Genomic DNA, 24,936 nt, shown 5'->3' with positions numbered 1-24,936 from the left:
GGAGCCAATGATACATTTCTAGGGTTTTTGAGTTATATTGTCCTTCAGAAGATGGTCTTAATTGACATTCCCAACAACACGGTGTATTTGTCAACCCTGTTGTTTTTTGAAATCCTTGACAAGAACATATCCTATTGTGTTCAAAACATGTTTAATATCTTTGCTAGTGAGTATAAGCATTTAAAAAATTATCTTTATCCATTTGAATTTCTTCTTTCCTGTATGCCCGTTCATCCATCTCTGCATTTCAGGTGTTAGTGTTATATATATTGATTTACAAGAGGTCTATATAGTGAGATCAAACTTTGTCACAGTTGTTACAAACATTTTCTCCAATTTGTCATTTGCCATTTTGGTGATATTTGATGTCTAAGTCTTGCATATTTATTCAAATATATATATATATTCATGCTTGCCTTTGGTTTCTTCCTATGCCTTAATATTCCTAGGTATTTTTCACCTTTAGAAGAGTTCATAATGTTTTTTTCTTTTTTACATTAAAACTGCTCTTTAAGCTGAAGCTTATCAAAGCTGACTTTAAAAACTTTTTTCCAGGTAGGTATTCGCTTGCAGGAAACCAGTCAGAAACTAAAAGCTCTTTAGTAGCAGCTATTTACTGAGTGTTTTATACTTGGCATGGCAATTACCCCTTTACAGGAATGAATCTTAGTAATGACACAGTTTCTCCAGCACGTTGGTGCAACTTTTATTCCCATTTTATAGGTGAGGGGTCCCAAGTTTAAGAGAGTCTGAGGAACTTGGCAAAAATCACACAGCTGGTAGTTGGATCTGCAACAGGTCTATGAATCTCCCAGAGTATCCCCAAAAACATTCAGCCAAAGGGACAGCCCTATGCTGTCCCATCAGAGGACCTGATTCAAGGGAGTGCCTTTCCGAAAACAATCAACTAAATTAAAAAGACAATGCTTTCCATCCACCTGGTTCTCCAAAAAGACTGGTTTCCTCCTAGTTTAAGGCGTTGATCTATATTTCACAGGGGTACAAAAAACATCAGTTGGTTTACTAAACCTTTAGAATCAGGGACTCATGGATAATCAAGAGCGGATTTTCTGGAGTTTTCGTGGGAACTGTCCGTTTGGAAATCCACCTCCCCATTGCAGGACCGGTTAAAAGGGAAAAAAAGAAAAAAGCAGGTGGAACCGACGTAAGGCTGGCTAGAGCAGCGCACGCAGGGGAGAGAACTTTCCAGGGGCATCCCGCCCGCGGCTTACACGAGTGGCGCGCGCAGGTGGCGCCGCGCCCCCCGCGCCCCCCGCGTCAGCCCGCGGGGTGCCCAGGACGCCACCGGGAGTCTCCGCCAAGGTGAGAGGAAGCTTTCCACCGAGGCCGGGGGAGGAGGGCGGACAGGAAACGCAGCCACCGCCGGCGAAAGCAAGCCTCCAGTTCCCAGCCCCCCGCCCCGCGGGGTGCGGAGGCCGGTAGCGCATGCGCGAGGCCCGGCCCCCAATTCCCCCAGCGAGGAAGGGAGGCCCCCGGCGGCCCGGAGGTTGCTGGCCGCGGCGGGACCCGAACGCGCGCAGGGGCGCGGCGGCCGGGGCAAGCCCGGCTGCGGAGGCGGCCGCCGAGAGCGTGGAGCGCCCCGCGCGAGGGCCCAGCCGCGTGCAGGCACCCGGGGGAACCGCCGGCTCGGCCCTGGGAGGGGCCCGGCGCCCGCAGCCCCCCACGCCCGGAGAGGGATGCGTGAGTTTCGCCCCGGCTCGAGGGCAGGATGTGGGAGCAGGACAAAGGCTGGGCGGCGGGGGAGGAGTTGGGGACGGAGAGCCGGTGGCCACTGCCGGAGCCTCCGCCTGAGGCGAGCTAGCGGAGTCGGCAACTTTCTCTGCAACTTTTGCAAAAGGGAAGATAAAAACCCTGCAAGTTGGTGCACAGCTCCGGGTCGTCCCAAGTCCGGCGAGCAGTGGGGAGGGGGCACCGCAACCTTCCCGGGACGGGAGGCGACCGGCAGCTCCGCCGAGCGGGGCAAGAGGGGGCGCCCCGCCGAACACCCGGCCGGGGACAAGCGAGGATGGGGATGGCGGGGTGCTCAGAGCCGAGGGGCGCGCTGCGGCCGCTGAGGTTGCCCTTGTCCACGCAGGGTGCGCCCTGAGAGCCCGGTAGCCTCGGGTCGCGGCGCTGCGGACGCGATGATGGATGAGCCGTGGTGGGAAGGACGCGTCGCCTCGGACGTCCACTGCACCCTGCGCGAGAAGGTCAGTCCCTCCCCGCCCTTGTCACTAGCAGGACGGGGTGTTTAAAGTCCCTTTCGCTCTCGACTCCGTATCCTACAGTCGCCCCGCGTGGGAGCTAGAATCTCCTGATGCCTTTCTTTCCTCCTGCTCTTAGCTTCCTCCCGGGACAGTCCGTGCGCGGGGGTGAGAGACGAGATTGAAGAGCTTACATTGCATTTTCTGCTTAGGAGCCCAGAGTTCTCCGACAACTAAACTGTACTCCTTAAGGTGGTGTTTCTCATAGTACTGTCACCCGAGGTTATTTTAAATGGTACATGAATAGACTTTTAAAAATAATTACTGTGTATTAATTTTAATATGCGGGGTAAAAGCATATATCTAGCAAGTTCTGCATAGGGTGAATGATACTGATTTTCCGTTTATTGTAGCAATGTAGCAGTTACTTTTAAAATAAATTTATTTAAGAAGTAGAGACTTGATATGAAGAATAATTAGGTAAATGATAGTATAAGGCATACATAGTTATGCACACACACACACACCCTCCCCCAATATCTCTAGGATAAAACTGAGTAAAATTTAGGAAACAACAATCTAAAGGTGAGGCCTCAAAACTAGGAGGTCGTAAGGAGATAACAAACACTACCCTGCCAGTTTGCCTCCCGTGGGAAAAGGTGGGGGCTGCTGAAATGTGAACGTGCATTTCCCTCCCCTCAAAGGGAGAAATGCTAATGGGTTCTGGGAAAATGGAAGAGTCCAGGTTCGCTGGAAGCATGGCCTCTGCGTCTTGCCTCTTGCCCCTGGGCTGAGGCTGGGAAGGGTGATTTGAGGAACAGGTGTGAACCAGAGGTGTATATGGATTTCCTAGGGCTCCTGGGACAAGATATCACAAACCTGGGGACTTAAGCAATAAAAATGTGCTCCCTCCCATTTCTGGAGACTAGATGTCTGGAATCAAGGTGTTGGCAGGGCCGTTCTACTCCTTGGTGTTCTTTGGCTGGTGGATGCATACCTGCCATCTCAGACTCTGTTGTCACATGGTGTTCTATCTGTATGTCTGTCTGTGTCTCTTTATTTTCTCCTTACAAGGACGCCAGTCATTGACATAGGGGCTACTTTAATCCAGTATGACCTCATCTTAATTTAACTAATTACATCTGAAAAGACCCTATTTCCAAATAAGGCCACATTCTGAGGTTCTGGGTAGACAGGGATTTGGGGGGACACTCTTCAGCCCAGGGAGGGAGAGGTCTTCTTAGTGGATTACCTGGGTCCCTGTGCACACGGGCCTCACATGCAGTACATTTGCACCCAGTGTCTATGGAGTTCTGCTTAAAAAGTCACCAGCTATTCAGGGCTTTTTCCTCATTAGAGGGTAGCTGTCTTCCAGCCAAATTAATTATTATTTCCTTCTCCTTGTACCTACTCGTCTCTCTCTCGTACATTGCTTGTCCGGGTTGTGGCTTTCCTCTGCTCCCCTTGGTCCTCTCGTCAGAACAGAGTGGCCCAAGGTGCACTACATTCTAGGCATCTGGAGAAGAAATCCAGGTCTTGGTGGTTCAGTTAAAAAGCAGGGCCCGTGGGATGCTAGGCCAGGCAGTAAGGGTTCGGTCCTTACTAAGTGAATTAGTGAGGCCTGCCGTGGAAACGGGGCTTCCTTTTCATCGTAGGCTCGAGCGGTTGTCAGTTCTGCTTATGGCTACGGAGGAATGGCTTTGACCTAATTGGCCCCTTTCTAGCAGGAAGGATTTCTGAGAGCAGTATGAACTCAACCAGCTCAGATACCTGAGTTCGCAATCTTTTGTTTATAAGTGAGAATGTTGTAATGTCTCCTCTAGCCACTCACAGGAGCAGGGCAGGCAGTTCCCCATTAATTGTGCCTCCCCCACGCCACAGTGCCGTGTTAGCGCACTACTGGGCTGCCCACCTTGAGGGAGGACGGCTTTGTCCAGGTTCTATAGGTTAGAGATGGAAAACTCACCCAGGGCTTGCTGCTCCGGGTCAGCCGTGACTTGAAGCTGGTCTTATTAGGGTAAATCCTTATACTGTTGTGTTTGTTGTTTGTTGCCAGGTGAGTGCAAATTGTGTTTCTGTCTGTGTTGCTGAATTGCCATTGTAGAGCCAGGAGCAGTTACCCTAACTTGGCTGGCGCAGGCAGTGAGGCTGGGATGACTTGAGACAGTGGGAACCCCACTTTGTCAGACGTGAGGTTCCGGTATAGCACTATACTACAGTATGTGAAATGTGACACCGTGGAAACAAACCTTGGTGTTGAATGCACGCTAATAATGGCGGAGAAACTCAGAGCTGCTTATTTGACCTCTCTAAAACTCTTTAAACCTGACCTCCATTGTCTGTTCTTCCTACGGCAGCCAGAAATTAGATTGTGTCACTTCCCTGCCTAAAGACCTCCATTGTCATCCCGTTGCACTTATAATATCCAGTCCTTAACACCTCTGAAACACCTGACACAGTCTGGCCCTGGCCTGCTCTCCAGCCTTGTCTCCTGCCCTATCCCACTCTGACCTCCTTCCTCTTCCTTAAGTAAGTCTAGTTCATTCATGCCCCAGGGCCTTTGCACTGGCTGTTCCCTCTATTTGGAGTCTACTTTTCCTCTGTGTTACTGTATCAAATCATCCTGGTTTGTTCTCTTTACAGCAATTACCTTGTATCTGGGGTTAATTTCTGTTTGCTTATTATCTTTTCCCCCACACCAGAATGTATGCTCCACAAGAACAGGCCTCTTGTTTGTCTTGTTCAGTGCTGGGCAGCCGTGTTCAGAACAGAGCCTCCTGTGTTCGAATGATAAGAAGAGTGAGTCTTCTTTGATGTCCTCTTCCGTAAACTGGGGGAAATGTTTTCTAGACACGTTAGGGTTCAGTGAGAGGCAGGTGGCAGTTACATGACAGACACTGTGCCATTTCCACTTACGACCACTCGGTGTGAGGCTGACAGCCCCTTTTGTGTAGTACATGGCCAGGGTAAGTCTTGGGGTTTGTGAATCCCCACTCTTGGAGGGATTCACAAGTGTAGCAGATAAATCCTCCTAAGAAAGGCAGCGTTTTCCCATTGGACCCTTGGACGGTGATGGGGTTGAGGCTGGGAAAGGCAGCAGTGTGCCAGAAGTCACATACCTGCTGAGGGCCGGGACACCAGAGCCAGACCCCATCGGCAAGATCTTCTGACCAGCCTGGGTAGGGCTTGCTGACTGGTGTAGGGGAGAGTGGAACCCTCCTCCCGCCTAATCTCTCTGGAGAGATCGTTCCCTCTCCAGGCCCCCTTTATCCTGTGCTCAGCCTTAAATTACTCCTTTGCCTTTCCTGCCTGGCCCTACTGCTACTGCTGGAGCAGACCTAGAGCCGCCTCATTCGGCTCCTTTCGGCTGGGACTGGGGGTGCCAGCCATTACAGGGGAATCAGCATTCTTACCCTGGTCACACCTGTGCCCTTGAACTTCTTCACTGAACATGAGGGGAGGAGCACTTCACCACTAGCAGGCTGGTGGCAGCAGTGAGGCTGTTGGTGATGTTTTTCTAGTAACCAGGTGTGTGCCCCTGGGAGTGTTTAGATTAGAATATCAGCCACTTTTTTTTTCCCCCAAAAGATGCATCCAGGTTGAAAATCAGCAAGTTCTGGTGCACATGATGGAAATGGGACACAGGATGGCTCTCAGTTTGAGGGCCAGCTTCCTTGTCCTTCAAGTCTCTCTCCCCTCCCCCATGTGTCCCGGCCGCAACCTCAGGCTTCTCTCGTGATCCTTGTCACCTGTTTAGTAACTGGGCCTCCTCATTAGACTATGAGGTGTGTGTGACATCTTGGCATTCCCAGCCCGGTGTGTGGCGTGGAGGAAGGACACAGGGCATCCACTGCCTCACCTGCTGCAGGCACAGCCATTGGGGCAGCGCAGAAGGGGAGGACCAGGCTCAGATGGACTTTCCGGGGCACGTTGAATGGTTGTGCAGGAATGCTTCCCAGGGATCCTCTGTCGGGTCTCTGGCGTGTCCCAGGAGGTATCCCCCGGCCTGGCTGGGGCGTTCTGTGTGAGCGGCTGCAGTGCTGGCTGTGGTGCCAGGCACAGGACCAGATGGAGGCTGCCTCCCAGCCTCCTACAGACTTATAGACAGCCTGGCTCTCTCCTGGGATCATGTTGGGGGAGGAGTAGGGGAGGGGCTAGAAAAGGAATTCCCCTCCCCCTCGAGGGCAGATTGACTGGCCTGGACCAAAGTCCAGCCTAGGGATCTTAGGAGAAGAGCTGCAGATTGAGCCCAGGTAATGGGAATCTAGATCATCGCTCTCAGAATTCTGCCAGGAGGTTTTATTTTCGTTCCTGAATTTTACCTTCTAATGAGCAGCACGATGGATAGAAATTGCTCTGGCCTCCTGATTTATGTCCATTTTACGCATAATCTTCACTCCAATTAGGAGAAAGTGCTCATGGTAGTAAGCAAAGAAAATGTTTCAGGACCCTCATCGCTGTGATTTAAGGCTTCTTGGACGTGTGGGAGACTTTCTGAATATAGGAATTTGGGGGATGCTTGGGGGAAAAGTACCACACCCTTCCAATGCCATGTTGGCAAGTCCTGCTTGGCGTGGCCTGGTAGCTTTGCCTCCTGGGCGCCGGGGACCCCGTGTGCCAGAGGCCCCTCCTCCTCCATCGGGTGTCTCCCTTCTCCCAGGATCAGAATCACATGATACTTTCAGGGTCTTCTCTGCTGCTCCATTTGAGGTCTGCAGAGTAACCAGCCACTGAATGTGTTTTTCGACTTCCTGAAGCTCGCTTCCTCATACACTTAAAGATATTTAGCCGTGTGGATGGATAAAGGACATGTTTACTGATTTGTGACTGAATTTATACAAAGACCTTCTAAAACACCAGCAAGCAGAAATGACCTTCAGTGACGATGACGTTAGTGCTACTGTTTATTGAGCACGTACTGTGTTTCAGGCAGTGTGCCAAGCACGCCCCTGTGTATTATCGCATTCCTCCGACCTGCCCCGGTGCTGGGATTGACCCCGTTGTACAGATGAGAAACTACAGGACTCAGAGGGGGTAACTGTTTTGAGATCCAATCCCTGATTGTATCAGAGCTTGAACATAAATTCCTTTGGAAAAAGCACATCCATTTTAGCAAAGAGTGGACGTAGGAAACAGTCGAGGCTCAGAACCTCCATGACACAGAAGGTTGTGTATTTCAGTTTGTGGTAGGACGGTCCTCCAAGAGCTGGGTTCTCCCTAAACCACCCTGAGAAGCTGGCCGCCTGGGGCTCTGGCCTCCTCCGGGGCGTTGCCCAGCCAGGTCCCCCCTTATTTGGTCCTGGTGGGTCCTGGTGCCTCGCTGTGTGTGCTTCTCACCTTGAAGTGATCTGGCCTCTGCTGTTGCCAGCCCCAGGGGTGCAGGTGGTCGACTTCTCCAGGTGGCCAGGGGGAGGGAGAGAGGCCTCCCTCGCTTGCCTGAGCTCTGACCATGGGTGTGGTAGAACCTCAAACCAGCACCCCAGGGTAAAACTGCACCATTTTCTAGTGATCCCCTAAAATCAGCACATCCTTTTCGTTCTCTTTTCCAACATTATGTATTTTCTCTTCTCTCTCCTCCCCTTAAATTCCTTGAATTTCGCCACTGCCAGGCTGCACAGTTGTCTCCTTACGGAAGGTGGTGACCCAGGTCCACTCTCAGCCATTTGGCTAGGTCACCCCCTAATTGGCTTTTCTATTCTCTTCCCCTCCTTTGGGGTTTCTGCACCCCCTTGGGGCGGGTAGTTCTTTCCAAATCATGAGGCACATCCAGATCTGCCCATGGGAAATTGTTCCAGACATGAGGACGTATCTGCCCAGCTTAGTTCCAGGAACGTGTCACTCAGGCCTTTCAAACCCAAGAGCAGGTTTTGACAAGCCCTTACCTCCTGACAGGGCTGCCTCCAGTGGTGGTCTTCAGGTGAGACCCTGAGCAGACAGGCCTCAGCGCCCCTTCATGGAGGTAAGGGTGAGACTTCTAGCATAAGCAGGAGTTTCCTGTGTGCACCCTGCGGAGCTGGTCCGGGCTGCCCCCGAGGTGTATGCAGACAGAGAATGCGAGATGGGCTGAGAAGTGAGGCCAGGAGACTGGAGGAGATACCGTTCAGTGGCATCTAGCCTGGAGACTCCCTGACTCCAGTGCCTCACCTGTCTTCTGCGGGAAGCTGGGGACAGAGCTGAATCAGAAGTTGGTGTTTTCCCTCAAGTCCTAAGTGGCTTTCAGTACAGAAGCCCTGCCCACAACACTCAGCTGGGACTTGGTCTCAGTGCGCCTTACCTGTGGAAGAAGCAGGTTATCTTGGAACCTTGCTTTCATCTGTAAACCAGGAGCGTGACCCCTGCCCGCCTGCCTCCCAGATGTTCTGGGAGAGAGTGGGTGTGGGGGTCCTTCGCCGACATCCGGGCCTCTGGCTTGTGCTGTGGGGAAGGGTCTCGGCGGCGTCCTGGTTGGCTGTGATCCCTAGGTGACGGAGGACAGTTAAGGCTCTGGGTTGGCCCTGTGCCCGTGCCCTTGGTCTGTTCTTTGTCTCCCTAAAGCACACAGCCCCTTGGGTAAGGGGGAGAGAACCTGGCAGAACGAGGTGACGCTGTGGGGCTGCTGCCTTCTCTTTTCATTTCTTTTTCAAGTTATTAAACACACCGAGTGGGGTGTTTGTTTAGGAAACTGCAAAAATGATTACAAGCAAACAGAAGAAAGTAAAATTCCCGCCGCCCGCCCCATCCCACCCCTCGGAGGTAATCAGTTGACATTTTGGTGTGGGTTCCGCTGTTTTTTCATGTGAGTGTCATCACAGTACCTTTTTAGTTGGGAATTTTTTTTTTTTTAGTAAAAATGGAAAATATCTTTTTTCAAAACACTTTATTGATTTTGCAGTATATCATGTTTCCATATCATTCTTCTCCTCCCAACTCCTAACTGTTAGATGTTAGCAAAAAAAATTAGAAACAATTGGGTTGTGTTTATTGAGAATAGATAATACAGGAACATGGTGAAAAAAAGAAAAAAGACAAACCCAAACTCTGTGAAAGGGTAGACGGTGACGAGGCTTCCTTCCAGCCCTGCCCACGTTCCCCTGGTTTCCCTCCCCAAGAGGGATCTGAAGGATCCCAGTTTCTCATGAGTCCTTCCAGAGCTATTCTGTGCACGAACAAACCAAGCGTGTCTGTTCTAACACAAGTGGTAGTAGAATTCATACACTTCTCTGTACCATTTGATTTTTTTAATGTGTATGTTTTAATAATTTAAATATTTTTTATGAAACCACCAAACAGAAGCTCCATGACCAGAAGGGAATTTTTTTGGTCTTTTCTGCTCATTGTAACAATAAAGGTGTATAGTAGATATTCAGTATATTTGTATTGAATTAATGAATGGAATGTTTCTTTTTGGTCAATTTTTTATCCAAATATATACATTTTATTTTATATAACTATTATCATAGTACATTATATTTCCTTAACAATTTTTTTCTTAACCGTATATACTAAATAGCTTTCTGTGTCATCAACCATTCTTTTGTGGTATCATGCATAATGTTTTATTGTATGGCTATACCATGATTTGATTAATTCATTTTTTTGTTGGACCTTTTTTTTTCTTTGGATCAATTTTTTGGGTTTTTTTTTTTTGGTGGGGGGGGTATTTAGGTTTCTTCATTGATTTTTTCTTAGAGGAGGTACTGGGGATTGAACCCAGGACCTCATGCATGCTAAGCATGCTCTCTACCACTTGAGCTGTACCCTCCCTCCTTTGTTGGACATTTTAGATGGAACTGCTTATTCATTTTTTAAAATTGAAGTATAACTTATATACAGTACAGTGTACCGATCTTAAGTATATATACACTTTGGAGTGTACAGAGAGTTTTGACAAATGTATATACTCATGTAACTACCAGCATAGTCAAGCTGTAGAAATTGCCATCAACCTAGAAAGTTCCCGGGTGCCTTTTCTCTGTCACTCACCCCATCCTGCTCCCAGCCCCAGGCAGTCAGCGATCTGCTTTTTGTCTGTGTGAATTAGCCTGTCTTTTCTAGACTGTCATATAAATGGGGTTTACACGTGTGTGTGCTTTTCTGTCTGCCTTTTTTTACTTCGTGTAATGCTTTTGAGAATCGCCTGTGTTGTATCTATTGGAGTTTCTTTCTTTTTTATCGCTGAGTAGTCTTCCCGTGTATGTATATTACATGATTTGTTCATTCATTCCCTTTCTGATGGTCTTTTGGGTCATTTCTGCTGTACCGTTTGATTTTCCACAGCATTGCAGTGGTGACCCTAGTCCTCTATCTAGGTGTGAGAGATAAATGAGAATAAGAGAATAAATTCCTAAAATGGAATTGCTGGTTGGCAGGGTTTAAGAACTTTGCGTATCACCATTCAATTCCAAAAAGCTGCACCAGTTGGCACTTCCACCAGTGGGGTGGGAGAGTGCTTCCCAGTAATTTTGCTAACCCTGAATATTAACTTAAAAAGAAAAAATCCATGCCCTTTCAGTAGCTCAAAATGGTGCTTCCTGACTGTGTTTAAAAGGATCAGAAAGCCAGGATGGGAAAAGCACTAAAGGATGGAAGAGAAAGGGTAGGAACTCTGAATACCTTGCGGGAACTGGGGAGACCGTTTGCAGCAGGGAACCAGCCTGAGACCTATGTTAGGCTGGGTGAGGACTGCTGACCTTCGGCCCTGGCTGGAAAACTCCCCAGGCTCTCTCTTAGCCCCATCCTTTCAGTGTGTGCTTCCTCCTGTCCCCATGTGGCAGTTGCTTGGAAACTGAGTCCTGAGTCTCAATTTGAGTTGTCCTCAGGCACCAGCTCCCCCGCAGGTCACTGGAGCAGAAGGTACCACAGCCAGAGCATTCTGTGTGACAGGGACATCCATGCTGGTACCACCAGCTACTTACTTAGTCCAGAAATGGTCATCCAGTGACTTGAGTGGATGGGTAGGGGTGACAAGGAGGGGAAAGGAAGATCATCAAAACATAAAGAAGCATCAGGAATTGGACAGGTTCAGTTATTGTAAGGAAAAGTTGTAGAAAACCTAAATGCCCATCAGAAGGGAGTTGGTTTCGCTGTGGTTCATCCATACACTAAAGTAGGCGGAGTCATGAGATGTGACGTGGCAGATAACTTTGCACTAAATAACGATTGATTTTTCTGGTCATTGTGAAAAAGCTGACTCTTTGGAGTGAAAAGATACCCAAAAGTAGAGAGAATAGTAGAATAAATCCTCATGTACCCTCTACCCAGCTTTAGTACCCATTTCTTTTTTTTAAACTTTTCTTTTTCTTTTTTTTGGGGGTGGGGGAGGTAATTAGGTTTATTTATTTATTTTTAGAGGAGGTACTGAGGACTGAACCCAAAACCCTGTGCATGCTAAACATGCGCTCTACCACTGAGCCATGTCCTCCCCCTCAGTACCCATTTTGTCTGTTCCACAGACAGCATGTCATTTCACCTGTAAGTATCTACTAACAGATAAAGGCCTTTTAAAGAAAAAAAAGAACAAAAAAACTATGCCATTATTACAAAACTAACCGCCATTCATTAATAATCTCCTATTGCTCAGTCCATATTCAGTTCTCCCCAGCTGTCTCAGAAATGGCTTTTATATAGTTGCATTGTTCGAATCACAGTCCAGAAAAGATCTGTGCATTACGTTTTTTTCATTGAGTGAAAGATTCTTTAAATTCTGTAGGGCTTTACAATTTTCAAAAGTTTCACACACAATTTCATACAATCCCTTCATACCCCTTTTTCATCTCGTGTTCCTGTACTGGCCCTCCTCCCTTCCCTCTCCCCACTAGTAACCACTAGTTTGTTTTCTCTGTATCTGTTAGTCTGCTTCTTTTTCGTTTTTATTTGCTTGTTGTGTTTTTTAGATCCCACATATAAGTGATATACACTACTTGTCTTTGACTTATTTCACTTAGCATAATGTTCTCCAAGTCCATCTATGTTGCTGCAAATGGCAAAATTTCATTTTTTATGGCTGAGTAGTATTCCATTGTGTGTGTGTGTGTGTGTGTGTGTGTGTGTGTGTGTGTGTGTGTGTGTGTGTGTAGATATAGATATACACATCTCACATCTTCTTTATCCATTCATCTGTTGATGGACACTTAGGTTGCTTCCATATCTTGGAAATGTGAATAATGCTGCTATGAACATTGGGGTGCACGTGTCTTTCCAAATTAATGTTTCTGTTTTTTTTCAGGGATATACCCAGTAGTAGTCATATGGTAGTTCTATTTTTAGCTTTTTGAGAATCTCCATACTGTTTTCCACAGTGGCTGCACCGATTTACATTCCCACCAGCAGTTCAGGAGGGTTCCCTTTTCTCCACAGCCTCTCCAACATTTGTGATTTGTGTTCTTTTTGATGACAGCCCTTCTGACAGGTGTGAGTGATATCTCATTGTGATTTTGATTTGCATTTCTTTGATGATTAGTGATGTTAAGCATCTTTTTTAATGTGCCTGTTGATTCCCTGCATTTGCTCTTTGGAAAAATACCTATTCAGTACGTCTGTCCATTTTTTAATCTGGTTTTTTTGATGTTGAGTTGTATGAGCTGTTTATATATGTGGAATATTAACCCCTTATTGGTTATACCATTTGCAAATATTTTCTCCCATTCAGTAGGTTTTTAAAAAATTACTCTTAAGTCTTTTATTATAATGGTCTCCCTGTCCCCTATCATTTTCAATAAATTTTTTTCATGCCATTGGGTTTTGGAGAAACCAGGTCGTTTGTCCTGAAGAATGCCCCTGTTCTTGATTTGACCTGTTAACTTCCTCATGGTGTCCTTAACTTGTGTTTACTGTTAACAGTTTGGTTTATATACTTCCCTACTCTGTGGGACTAGAATATGCGGTAAGCTAATTGTTCTCTAGCTGTCAGCTCAAACATCACCTTCCCTGACTCAGGCTGGACCCCTGTTTTGTCCTCAGACCACCCTCCATTATTCCTTTAGCACTCAGCACGATTTGTAATTTTACACATATTAATGGGTTTATTCCACTTGGATCTGGCTCCCTCCCTAGACGGCGAGTCCTGGAGAGCAGGCTGGGCTGTGTCTCCCCAGTTCTGATCAGAGCAGCTGCTGCAGAAGAGCTCCCCACCCCCACCCTGCCCGGTCCCTGTGTGCTCATCACGGACCCCTTATCTGGGGTCTGTGCCTCACAGCCCATGCATTGCTTCCCGGACTTCACTGTCCTGTGGGGCAGTAGCCTGGCTGCCATTAACTCCATCTGCTGGTAGAGAATGGCACCTGGGAGAGCTGGCACCTCCAAACTTCACGATCTGTCTGGAGGCTGACTTTTGACAAGTAAAGGAGTTGCAGCCAGCCCTCAAGGCAGTGATGTGCAACGTGAACTTCCCCTCAGCGCGCGGCATCCGGGGCAGCCACGCAGCAGGCGGAGAAGGCGGGGGCCAGTGGTACAGGGCTGTTGGCTCTGAGTGGAACTCTCACATTGGTCTCTTTTGTGTTAACTGTATGTTTTGAAATCATTCCAGACTTTGAGAGGAGTTGCCAGCACCAGTACACAACTGTGAATATGTTAACACATTTGCCCTTATCATCCCCTTTTTCTATCTTCATACATTTTTTTTTTCTCCTGGACCAAGATGCAGACACAGTACCCCATCGTCCCTTAATATTTCAGGGTTTATTCTGCATGGTTACCTTTAAGATGGGCCATGAAGCGGCTTCTGGGGGAGTTTTTGTCCAACCACTAGTGACGTCTTCCCAAGTGTCAGGATCCACCCTGGAAGCCTGATTTGGGTGAAGGGGATTCAGCACTTGGGTCAGGAAGGGGGAAGCCGGGTGGCCACAGGTAGCCCCTGTGAGCCTGGGGAGGCAGAATTCTAGCTCATTTCCTTGGCTGTCCCTGTGGCTTGTTGGCAGATGACTTCTTTATCAGGCAGTCACTTACTGAACCCTGTGTATTACCTGCAGACCCTGGGAGGCTCTGCCAGGAGATACCATGGCCCCAAGGGAGGGGCTGTCTTTAGCACAACTGAGGACCATCATCTGAACCCACATATGGCCATTCCATTTGTTAATGGTTGTGAAAGTTAGCAGTGATACTCCCCAGTAATGGATACTTATTGTGTGCTTGACTGACATTCCCTCCCGTTATCTGAGTCCTCGGGCAACCTCCTCTAGTAGGTACTAAATTACCCTCATTTTATACCCATTTTACAGATGAGACATGCTAACATTTAGAGGGTTAAATAACTTCCCCAAGGTCGTACAGCAGGTAGACGGCAGAGCCAAGATTTGAACCCAGGCAATCTGGCTCCAAAGCGCGTAGCCTTAACCACTGTACCAACGGTGACACCTCATTGCCTAGAAAAGTGTGAACAGCTTCCGAAAGGAGGTGAGAGTGCAGGAATTCACCTACCAGGGCCCAGGGCAGCCCTCCCCCCTGTTTCTGTCTGATCTTTAAAGACTCCCACTGCCCTCTGAATTAAGGGAGTAGCTGTTTATTGGGCACAATATGCCGGACATTGTTGAGTGTTTGATGCACGTTATCTCATTTGATTATTAAAATTTCTTTGACATCCTGACAAGGCGCTGAAGTTCCCGACATTGGCACGCATTGCGTTCAATATATGTTTTTTTAGCAGCCGACCACATGCCACTCACTGCTGGCCACTGGGGATACAAACGATGAACAACACACTCGGGCTGGGGGTATAGCTCAGTGGTGGAGTGCATGCTCAGCATGCACAAGGTCCTGGGTTCAATCCTCAATACCTCCATTTAAAAAAAAAATTGTTTTTTAATTTTTAAGCCCCCAAACTCTCTACCTTTGTGGAGCTTATAGTCGAGCATCAGGCTCAAATAAGTGCTTATAAAGCTCAGACAGGTGCCCAGCTCTGTCCCAGGAAATCCGATTCAGTAAGTCAGGAAATAGGGAGGCTGATAGATTCCTAGCGCTGCCTCAAACAGGGTGACTTAAAACAACAGAAATGTATATCCCTCTCAGTTCTGGATGCCAGAGGTTTGAAATCCAGGAGTCTGCAGGGCCGTGCTCCCTCCAGAGGCTCTCAGGGAGGATCCTTCCTCGCTTCTTCCAGCATCGGGTGGTTCCCGGCAGTCCTTGGTGTTCCTGGCTTGTAGCTGCGCCGCTCTGTTCTCTGCCCCCATCTTCACCTGGCCTCCTCCCTGTGTTTGTCTTTGCCTAGTCTCCCCTCTGTATGTCTGTCTTGGTTTTCTCTCCCTGTAAGGATGCCAGTCATTGGACCAGGGCCCACCCTAATCCAAACTGACTTCGTTTTAATTTGATTGCATCTGTAAAGACTCTATTTCCAAATAAGGTCACATTCTGAGGTTCTGGGTAGACCTGCATTTGGAAGAGACACTATCCAACTCAGTACAGGGGGGAGACCTCTGTGTTTCAGTAGGTCCCCAGGAGATTCCAGGGTCTGCGGTCCACTGACCACAGTCACAGAAACCCTGGCCTGTAGGTCAGCAGGGGAGTAGAGTCCCAGTGGAGTGACAGGGAGTTAGTGGTGGTGGTGACCTTATTCACCCATTTCAGGCTGCAAGGTGGAATCAGGGTGCCCAGGAGAATCCATCAGAAGGAACCTGGAAATTAGGGAGGGGAGCTGGAAGTGTGGAGTGAAGGGCTTCTGAGGTCACAGCTTAGGACTGATGACCCCAGGGGAAAGGAGGGTTGCACCTGTTGCAAAGAACCTGCATAGAAGGGGGCACATCATGACCCCTCCTCCTAGGTGACGGAGGCTGTGAGAGAAGGGTGAGATGTGGTCATGTGGGGGGGCATTTAATAAAAAGGCGCTGGGTGTTGTCCATGGGGGTGTTGGCAGAGCTCCGTGGGAGGGGCGGGAGGGGTACCACCGAGGGGGCAGGCAGGCATGCCTCTGGCCACGGTGGGATGCCCAGCAGCTGGAGCAGGGCCTTGTGCAGAGTGTACCCTGTGGCTCTGTCTCCTGGGAACGAGGAGGTGTGTCTGGAGCTGGGCCTCTGGCCATTTGCGGAGTTCAGGGGGCCTGTGAGAGACGGGGTGGCTGAGGGCCACCTCGCTCTGTGCTGCAAGGAAGCTATAGGCCAGACATGGGCAGGAGGGGATGTCACCGGCAGTGGTGGCTTCATGTACTGCAAGCCACCCTCTTGAGAATGTTGAAATAATGTTCCCGCAGAGAAGTGGATTCTTTACAGAAAATGCCTCCTTGGGCTCTATGAAGCAATCGGGCCGAGAGGGGAAGGAAGGTGAGTGATACTCTGGCTTTGCAGGGCCTGCCAGGTCAGTGGTGTGTCCTCTTGAGGCCCCTGAAGAACCACCAACCCCCTCTCACGCCAACACCTTTCTTTTTCCCTTGCGATTTGCAAGTCTCTGCTTCCTGTTGGTCACCTTGGTTACCCAGGGTGTTTCTTCATGTCTTGCTGCTCTGTTCTCAGGCAGACTGGACCGCTGGAGCTGTTTCCCAAGCAGCTGGCCCAGTGTCTGGGGGCCCAGCCTCCGTGGGGAGGCAGTAGTTGGCAGCAGGGAGGATGAGCATGGTGGGAAGCACCGGTGGAGACCTGGAGTGGGTTTTTTTCAGAGACTGGTGGGAGAGAGCAGCTCAGCCCTGCTGGGTTGTCACATTTGAAGCAGTGTCAGAGCCCAGGCCCGGCCAGCTCCTCTGACATCCAAGCCAGGATGTGCCACTGACCTGCAATGTGGCCTTGGCCTTTGCACTTCCGTGCCCCCGTCTCCCGGGTACCAGTGTTAGAGACAGTGCTGCTGCCTCAAGAGGGTGCATGTGGGGATGGAGAGCCTGAATTGGGGAAAAGTGTCGGGGGCGTCTGTGTGCGGAGAAACGAGATTGGAAGGGCACAGCGTGACACTTGCACGTACTCACAGCTGTCGCCTGGTGTGGGATTGTCGGCGATTTTACTTTTCTTTGTACTTATATTTTCTAAAATTTCTGCAGTAAGATATTTTCTAATCAGTTAATTGTAACATTATTTTGGAAGGAAAACACAAACAAACCTGAACTATCCCATGGGGGCCCCAACACATAGTGTTAAGAGTGCAGAGTCAGAAAGAGCAGATTCAGGTGCGTCCTTTATTAGCTGTGTGGCCTTCAGCAGGTTACTCAGCCTCTCTGAGCCATCCTTGTCTGGAATACTGGGATGCTGATGTAATACTGGGCCTACTGGAGGGCGAGAGGACAGAATCCACGGAGCGCAGTGTCTGGCAAATGAGATATAAGCTTTCATGTTACATATGTATATTATACATATATTTATATAATGGAAGGTCGTATAAAACTGTTCATCATAACGAGCAGTTCCAAATACTCCTGGAGACCAGAAGTGAGGTACAGAACTCAGGGAGCTGAGTTCCAAAGGAAAGAGAAAGCTCTGTCCTTGTCTTAGGGTGGCATGTGCCCCAGTCTGTCCAGTAGCAACAGAGTGTTACCGAGGAGGAAACTGGTCTGTGTTGACAGAGGATTGGAAGCTGCCAAAATTATAAATGTATATATAATATAAGAGATGGGGCAGTAGGGGAATTTAATCTTGGGCCCAGTGCCTGACCCCCCACGGCAGCACACCCAGCCCTCTGCTGCCTGGGGTTCCCGTGAGCTGGCGTTTGTGGCCTCTCGTGCCTCTCCTTAGGCTCCTAATAACCACGGCCTTGTGGAAATGCTTACCGAGGCATTCTGCAGGTGGAGGCTGTGGTTTTTAATCTCAGCAAGCTCTTCAATTAACCTCAGTTTAGAAGCATCAGATTATTAGGAACTGAGCCAAGGATTTTCACCAGAATCTTGCCTTGCAGATGCGCTGGGGTTTAATTCTTCCCAGCTCACAAGTGCCCAGCTGCCAGCACCCGAAGTAAAGCACCATTTGGCAGAACGCGCTCTCTGGGATGCTGTTACTCTGCACCCCAGAAGGGGCAGGGGGTAGATAAATAAATTCAACCTAGAGTCTTCTCAAAACTACGTTTTTTTCCCAAACTGATGTTTGAGGGCCTCTGATGGCCTAATACATGATGGGTTCCTTTTAGGGAGAAGCCATGTAGTATGCAGGGTTTCCCAAACCAACGGCTCACAGAACCCTTTTCTTCAGGGACTGGGGTGTCACAGAACTCACACTGGGAAACGTTAGCTTTGAAATGACCGAGTATAGAGGGCATAATTTATAATTCTTACAGCTCCCAGTCCTCTGTTAACACTGCCCTGCTTCCTTTTTGGGAACCCTCTGCTGCTGTTGGGGAGACTGAGGTACATGCCACCCAAAAGCAAGGACAGAGCTTCCTCTTTTCTCTGTAATTCAGTACCCCCAGTTTCTTGTACTCCCTCACCAGGCTTTGGGAGCAGTTGGAATTGTTTATTATAATGAATAGTTTTATTCAACCTAAGATCAGGAGCAACTCATTTTTTCCTTACCTTTCATTTCACGTATCAGCCATTCCCCAGATTGGGAGATCTGGGTGGGTATTGAGTATGTCCTTGGTGTCAGGCACTGGGGTCACAGAGCGGAACAAGGCGCCCCAGTCCCTGCCTGCCTGTGAGGTTTACAGTCGAGGGATGAAGGACGGTGAATGGCTGGGTGGACGGATGGATGGAGACTCCTAGATCCTCGGGGGGCTCTCTGACACGGGTGTGATCAGGGAGCACTCTTCTCAGAAGTGACTTTTAAGCTATGATTGGAAGGAAGAGTGGGTTACTAGTGAGGCAGTTAGACAGTAACACAGCACAGGACACCAAGGGGTCAGATGAAGACTTCCGGTCCTCCCTGCTGCCAGGGGTGACTGGCAGAGCTTTCACAGTGCACGTGACCTTCAAAGAAAGCCTCAGAATGCCGGCAGAACCTGTGTGTGGGCAGCACATGCTGCATTTTATCCCCCGTCCGCCCTGCAACGGTGACAGGCTGGGGTCCCCGGCCGGCGGTCCTGGCTGTGGGCTCAGGGTCTGCCGAGCTGCACTTGGGGCTGGCCTTGCCCTGTTCCAGGCACGTCTGAGCCCAGCACAGGCGTGGAGTGTTTGCACCTCTGCCCAGGGGAGAGCGTGGAATCCTCTGAAGCCTGTCCAGGCGGCCCTGTGGCTCTGCATGTCGCTTGCCTTGGGGCTTCCTGTGGGGTTTGACTCACTTGCCCTTGGCCTTTCCAGAGCGCTGTCCCTCTCAGGTAATCCTCTTTCTGCCTCAGAAGCCTCAGGCAGAGCTCTTGCGGGTGGAGGCGGTGGTTTTTAATCTCAGCAGGGAGAATATTTCTAAAGGGCTCAAGCTTGTCTTGACGCCCACCGCCTTTCTTTGCCCCAGAATGGCACTTCTGGTCTCCCCGGGGTTTCCCACTCGGGGACTGTCCCCCAACCTCATGGGCTACCCCAGTTAAGGGTGCAGGCCCCGCTAAGGGAGACCTGGGGGAGCAGGGCAGAGACGGCCACAGGTGGAGGGAGGACCCCTCCATTGGTGTTTGCTTGGCTCCCACCTGTGTTTACCCCACGGAACACACCATTCATTCACTCATACATTCATTCACTCACGGGACAGAATTTCATTCGCCCTAACTGTGTGCCAGGTACTAGGGGCACGGCCGAGACCTGGAGGGTAGCGGCTCCTCCCTCCCTGCTTCCTTCCCTCCCTCCCTGCCTCTGGGAGAGCACGTTGTAGGTGGGGCAACAGATGATCACTCAAGTCAGCAGTACCAGCTGACTGGGAGGATGCTGCAGCAGAGGAGGGGTCAGGGAGGGTCTCTGATGAGACCGGGAGGAAGAGATGCAGCCCAAATGTGCAGAACAGGGGTCTGGTTACATCACGGCACAGCTTTATATTGGAACCTCAAGACAGCCACTGAAGACAGTTTCCGGTGCCCTCTGAAGGGGAGGGGGGCGCTCTTGTAGCTGGGGGTCCCGCTCTGTGAAAGTTGGTGCAGAGAATCATCTGAGGAATCCACATGAAACTTAACAGTACTTCTCTCTGCACTAGGGGCTATAAGTGATATTTGTTCGTCTTTTCTACTTCTGAAAATTTGCCAGTGAACACAGAATTTATAATTAGTAAAAAGGAAAAAGGAGCACTTCTGCTGGGTCGTGCCTGGGTGGGGTCTTCGCATCTTGTGAGGATGAAGTGGGAGGTGGAGCACGCCTCTGGCCGGAGGGATGTGGTTATTAAAAGGCTAGTTTTATCAAAGCGGTGATTGACGTAGGGTTGCCGGGGAATTCTCAGGGCCTTATGAATACAGTGGGTGTCTAGACCCTCTCCATTTTTCTCAAACTGGAAACGCAGTAATTGAAATAATAAAGTGGTTGTACACGGAATGTTTTTAAAAATCTGGGTGATGTTGACAAGCATAAAAGTAAAAATCACGTGAGATTCCCAGCCCTCTGAGACAACCACTGGGTCACATTTCAGTGTCTGTCTAATAGTTTTCTTCCAGTCCATTGTTATTATTTTTAAAAATACAATAAACTCCTGAGATAAAAGCAGATTTTTTTTTTAAGGTAGATTTCCCCCCACCCCCACCCCAAACTCCATCAGGGCCATCTGTCCCCGTGCCCTGCTCATGTCTGGATGTACCTGAGGCGCACGTGCCCTCCCATCTGGCTCAGGTGATAAAGGACCAGCAGCTGGGGAGGGAGAGTTTCAGGAAGCCTCTGTCCTTCCCTCCACCCCTCCGCCCCTCTTCATCTGTGCCCTTCGTCCCTGCAGCCTTTGTGCCGGTACGGTACCGGCATCGATGCTGCCCCTGGCCCCCGCAGTGAGCAAGGTCACCGCCTGGCCAGTTCCTGCCCCTTTCCGCCCCCGCCGGCTGCTGAGTGCCTGCCAAGTGCCTGCCTAATCCAGGAGAGCTTCCCGGGCCAGCCGCCCCTTGCAGGCTGCTCTTTTGTTACTGGAATCCAGGCCGCTCATCGGAGGGGCTGGCTTCATGCACCCGGCTGCCGTGGCCTTTCAGCTGACTTGGGTCTAGAGTGCTTGGGGAAGAATGCGATCCTTAGAGCAAAGCCCTTGGAGTGAATGCCTTCCCCCCTAATTGAGTTAGGGGAGTAGTCAGCTGGACTCTCAGCTAAACAGGGTGGGCACGGCGGCATCCTGCATTGCTGTCCATTTGCCAAAGAATCGCCCCGCTCTGAGGTGCAGGGGAGAAGCGAAGGCTCGGAGCTGCTAATTTCGCTCCGCCCTGGGGCTCTGCAGAGCATGTGGGGCCGGCAGGCCCCCGAGCCCCAGCTACAAACCCTCGGGTGGAAAGTCTCATCCCACCCTACAAGGCAGGTATCCTTCAGGGCCCGATGGAGGCACATAAGCTTAACTTATCCAAGGTTTGATTGCCCAGTTTGAGGGAAAGGCCACTAACACTTGCTTGAGTGCTGTTAAGTGCCAGATACTTAACATGATGGCGTTGCCAGCCCCATATTTCAGATGAGGACACTGGGGTTCAGAATTCACATGCCCAAGGTTAGGAAGGTTAGTAAAGAGTGGAGGTGAGACTCTACCCCAGAACTGCCCGACTTTGTAGTCTGTGCCAAGCTGCTCCCCCGTATGTGGCGGGGGTGGGAGGGGGTGTTCTTGGAACAGGGAGGGACATCCCTGTGTTCATTCTTATTTTTCTTGGATAGATTTTGTATTTTTCAGAGCAGTTGTAGGTTCACAGCAGTATTGAGCAGAAGGTGCACAGAGTTCCCATGTATCCCCGGCCCCTTCCATGTGCACAGCCGCCTCCATTTTCAACAGCCCCCACCAGACTGGTCCGCTTGTTGCAACCAGTGGACCTGCATGGACACCTCATAGGGACACCAAAGTCCATAGCTTCCACTGGGGTTCACTCTCCCGTGCTGTACGTTCTGTGGGTTTGGACAAATGTAGAATGACATGTATCCACATTACGGTATCTTATTCATTAGTTTCACTGCCCTAAAAATCCTCCGTGCTCCCCCCGTCCATCCCTCCCTCCCCCACCCAACCCCTGGCGACCACTGGCCTTTGTTCGCTCTCTCCATAGTTTTTCCTTTTCCAGAGTGCCACGCAGTGGGAGGTGTACAGTCTGTAGCCACTTCACATTGGCTCCTTTCACTTAGTTTTAACGTGCATGTACGTTTCCTCCATGCCTTTTGGTGGCTCTTCATTCCTTCTCAGTCATGTAGATATTTTCTGAGCACCTGCCTCGGCCAGGCACTTACTGGGCACCCGGCAAATGGTATGGGCAGGAAGGATGTGGCTCTTGTTCTCTGGAGTTGGAGTTTAGCAGGAAGAGACACATAAATAACTGTCCATACAGAACAGCGTGCTGAGAGAGAGAACAAGGGGTTCCTGATCTGGAATGATGACGGTCAGAGAGAGCCTCTCTTAGGAAGTGACGTTTACAGCAGTGCCTGAGGGACAAGCAGGAATGGGGACGGGAGCATGGCAGGCAGCTGTCATCCCAGCTTTCAGAGGCCTGTCTATGCTTGAGACCATCCTATGCAGGAAGCCCTACTGCTAGCTCCTTCCTGAGCTGTTGTTACCCATCCCAAAGGCCCGTGACTGTTTCTTTTATGCACCGATGGCTTCCCGTGAAAATCTTCACGAGCCAGTGGGCCCTTTTTGCAGGAGAGTATTCAGAGAAAAGGCCTGCAATATTTGAGCTTCTCTTGACACAAGGGAAAATCCCCAGAGAGAGGGAGTGAAGCTTGGCCGGCTGAGCTGGGAGGGAAGTTGCATATCTGACTTCTGGTGTTTGGGGCCTTTGAACTGCCTTGGTGAGGGCAGCGCGGCCCTGGCCAAAGGTCATTGGCTAATTTCCGGCAGCTGCTGCCTATGGAACACCAAGGATCTGTGATTGTGGTTGCTTCTTGTCAACAGCCTTAGAGCCCTTGGCTTAAAGGAAATACCCAAATAGCTTGCAAGCTTGTGGGGGCTGTTGTTGGGAGTCAGGGGCTGCATTCCCACTTTGGCTGCTGCTGCCAGCTGTCGGAAGCCTGGCTGAGAGATCTTCACCTGTGGCTGTTCTGGTTCTGCCCGTGGCATTGCCCTGCTCTAAAACCTTCAGTGGCTCCCCATTACCCTCAGGGGGTATCTTAGCAGGATGTACAGGCTGTGACTCTGCCCACCTTTGTAGCCTGCTTTGTCCAGGCACACCCTGTCTGTCTGGATGTTCCCAGGGCTCCAGCTTCCCCAGACGGGACCCCAGTGTGGCCTTTAACTTGCTGGCTTCCTTTCCTTCCTGCGTCTTCAACAGGTTAATTCCTAGACATCCTTCCAGAACTGGGCTAGGTACATCTCTTCTCCTTGAAGTCCCCACTGCCCTGCTACTTTACATGGATGGCCATACCTTCCTCTGGGCCCAGGGCATTCAGTTCTCACCACAGCAGTCCCGCCTTTCTTCTCCCCCTCCCTTCCTTCACCATTTAGTTTCCGGGCACCTGACCATGTCCTACTCACACTAGGGTGCTGGCAGAACAAGCCTGAGCAAGAGCAGACCCAGACCCAGACCCCTACCCTCAAGGAGCTTGAAGTCCCATGGTGGCTGCATAACTTCGTCAAACAGTGGGGATGAATAATACACAAAGAAGCCAGGTGTTTTCCTTGAAGACGTCAAGATTTTCTCCATGATTCAAAACGTCCACAAATGATAACTGCTAGAGAGGGTGTGGAGAAAAGGGAACCCTCCTAAACTGTTGGTGGGAATGTAAGTTGGTGCAGCCACTGTGGAGAACAGTATGAATTTCCTTAAAAACTAAAAACAGACTTACCCTATGACCCAGGAATCCCGCTCCTGCGTATATATCCAGCAGGAACCCTACTTCAAAAAGACACCTGCACCCCAGTGTTCATAGCAGCACTATTTACAATAGCCAAGACATGGAAACAACCTAAATATCCATCGACAGATGACTGGATAACGAAGTTGTGGTATATTTATACAATGGAATACTACTCAGCCATAAAAAGAGTCAGATATTTCCATCTGCAGCAACATGAAAGGACCTAGAGATTATCATGCTAAATGAAGTAAGTCAGACAGAGAAAGACATGTTATATGATATCACTTATACGTGGAATCTAAAAAACAATTTACAAATGTGTTTATTCACAAAACCAAAACAGACTCACAGACATGAAAACAAACTCTTGGTTACCAAAGGGGAAAGGAGGGGGTAGATAAATTGAGAGTAGGGACAGATACGCACTACTGTATAAAATAAGTAAACAAGGATTTACCATACAGCACAAGGAACTATATTCAATTTCTTATAATAACCTGTAATGGAAAAGAATCTGAAAAAAATACATATCTGAATTACTTTGCTGTACCCATGAAACTAACACAATAACTGTAAACCAACTTTATTTCAATAAAAAATAAACTATTAAAAAAAGATTTTCTCTGGGTTGGGGAGGGTGTACCTCATGATAGAGTGTGTGCTTAGCATGCACGAGGTCCTGGGTTCAATCCCCAGTACCTCCATTAAATAAATAAATACATAAATACATAAATAATCCTAATTACCTCTCTCTCCCCCAAAAAATATTTTCTCCTTGATTTAAAAAAAATTTTTTTTAAAGATTGAGGGAAAGAATACATTAAAATTCCTCTAGTCTCAGGTCTGTTGCTAGTTAAGGAAAGCCCTGGGGTTACAGGACTTTTTCAAAATCAGCTTCTTCATGTATAAATGTTGGGGACAGGAAGTAATTGATTCAGGCCTTGGGCACGTTCCCTGTGCACCACTCTAGGGCTCCTGAGGGGTTGTGTCCTGGCCCCCCAACTCGGGGGACAAGCCAGTAGGGAAGAGGTCCCAGCATGAAATCTCCACCAG

The 24,936-nt window shown here is 49.4% G+C and overlaps 1 protein-coding gene across 2 annotated transcripts in view; it reads left to right on the top strand.

The window, feature by feature from the left end:
- Positions 1-1,176: 1,176 nt before the first annotated feature.
- CCNJL (cyclin J like) overlaps positions 1,177-24,936 on the top strand; it is a 50,439-nt gene continuing 26,679 nt past the window's right edge. The window contains exons 1-2 of one of the 2 annotated variants that reach the window (XM_074361028.1): positions 1,177-1,323; positions 2,096-2,210. In XM_074361028.1, coding sequence (XP_074217129.1) covers positions 2,145-2,210 — 66 coding nt within the window. In that variant the 5' untranslated portion in view covers positions 1,177-1,323; positions 2,096-2,144. Of the gene's footprint in view, positions 1,324-1,428; positions 1,702-2,095; positions 2,211-24,936 lie in introns of those variants that run through there. The other variant, XM_074361027.1, reaches the window with a different exon arrangement.

Source organism: Camelus bactrianus, chromosome 3, assembly GCF_048773025.1.
Source record: "Camelus bactrianus isolate YW-2024 breed Bactrian camel chromosome 3, ASM4877302v1, whole genome shotgun sequence".
Taxonomy (NCBI): domain Eukaryota; kingdom Metazoa; phylum Chordata; class Mammalia; order Artiodactyla; family Camelidae; genus Camelus; species Camelus bactrianus.
This window is presented reverse-complemented; position numbering and strand designations above follow the sequence as displayed.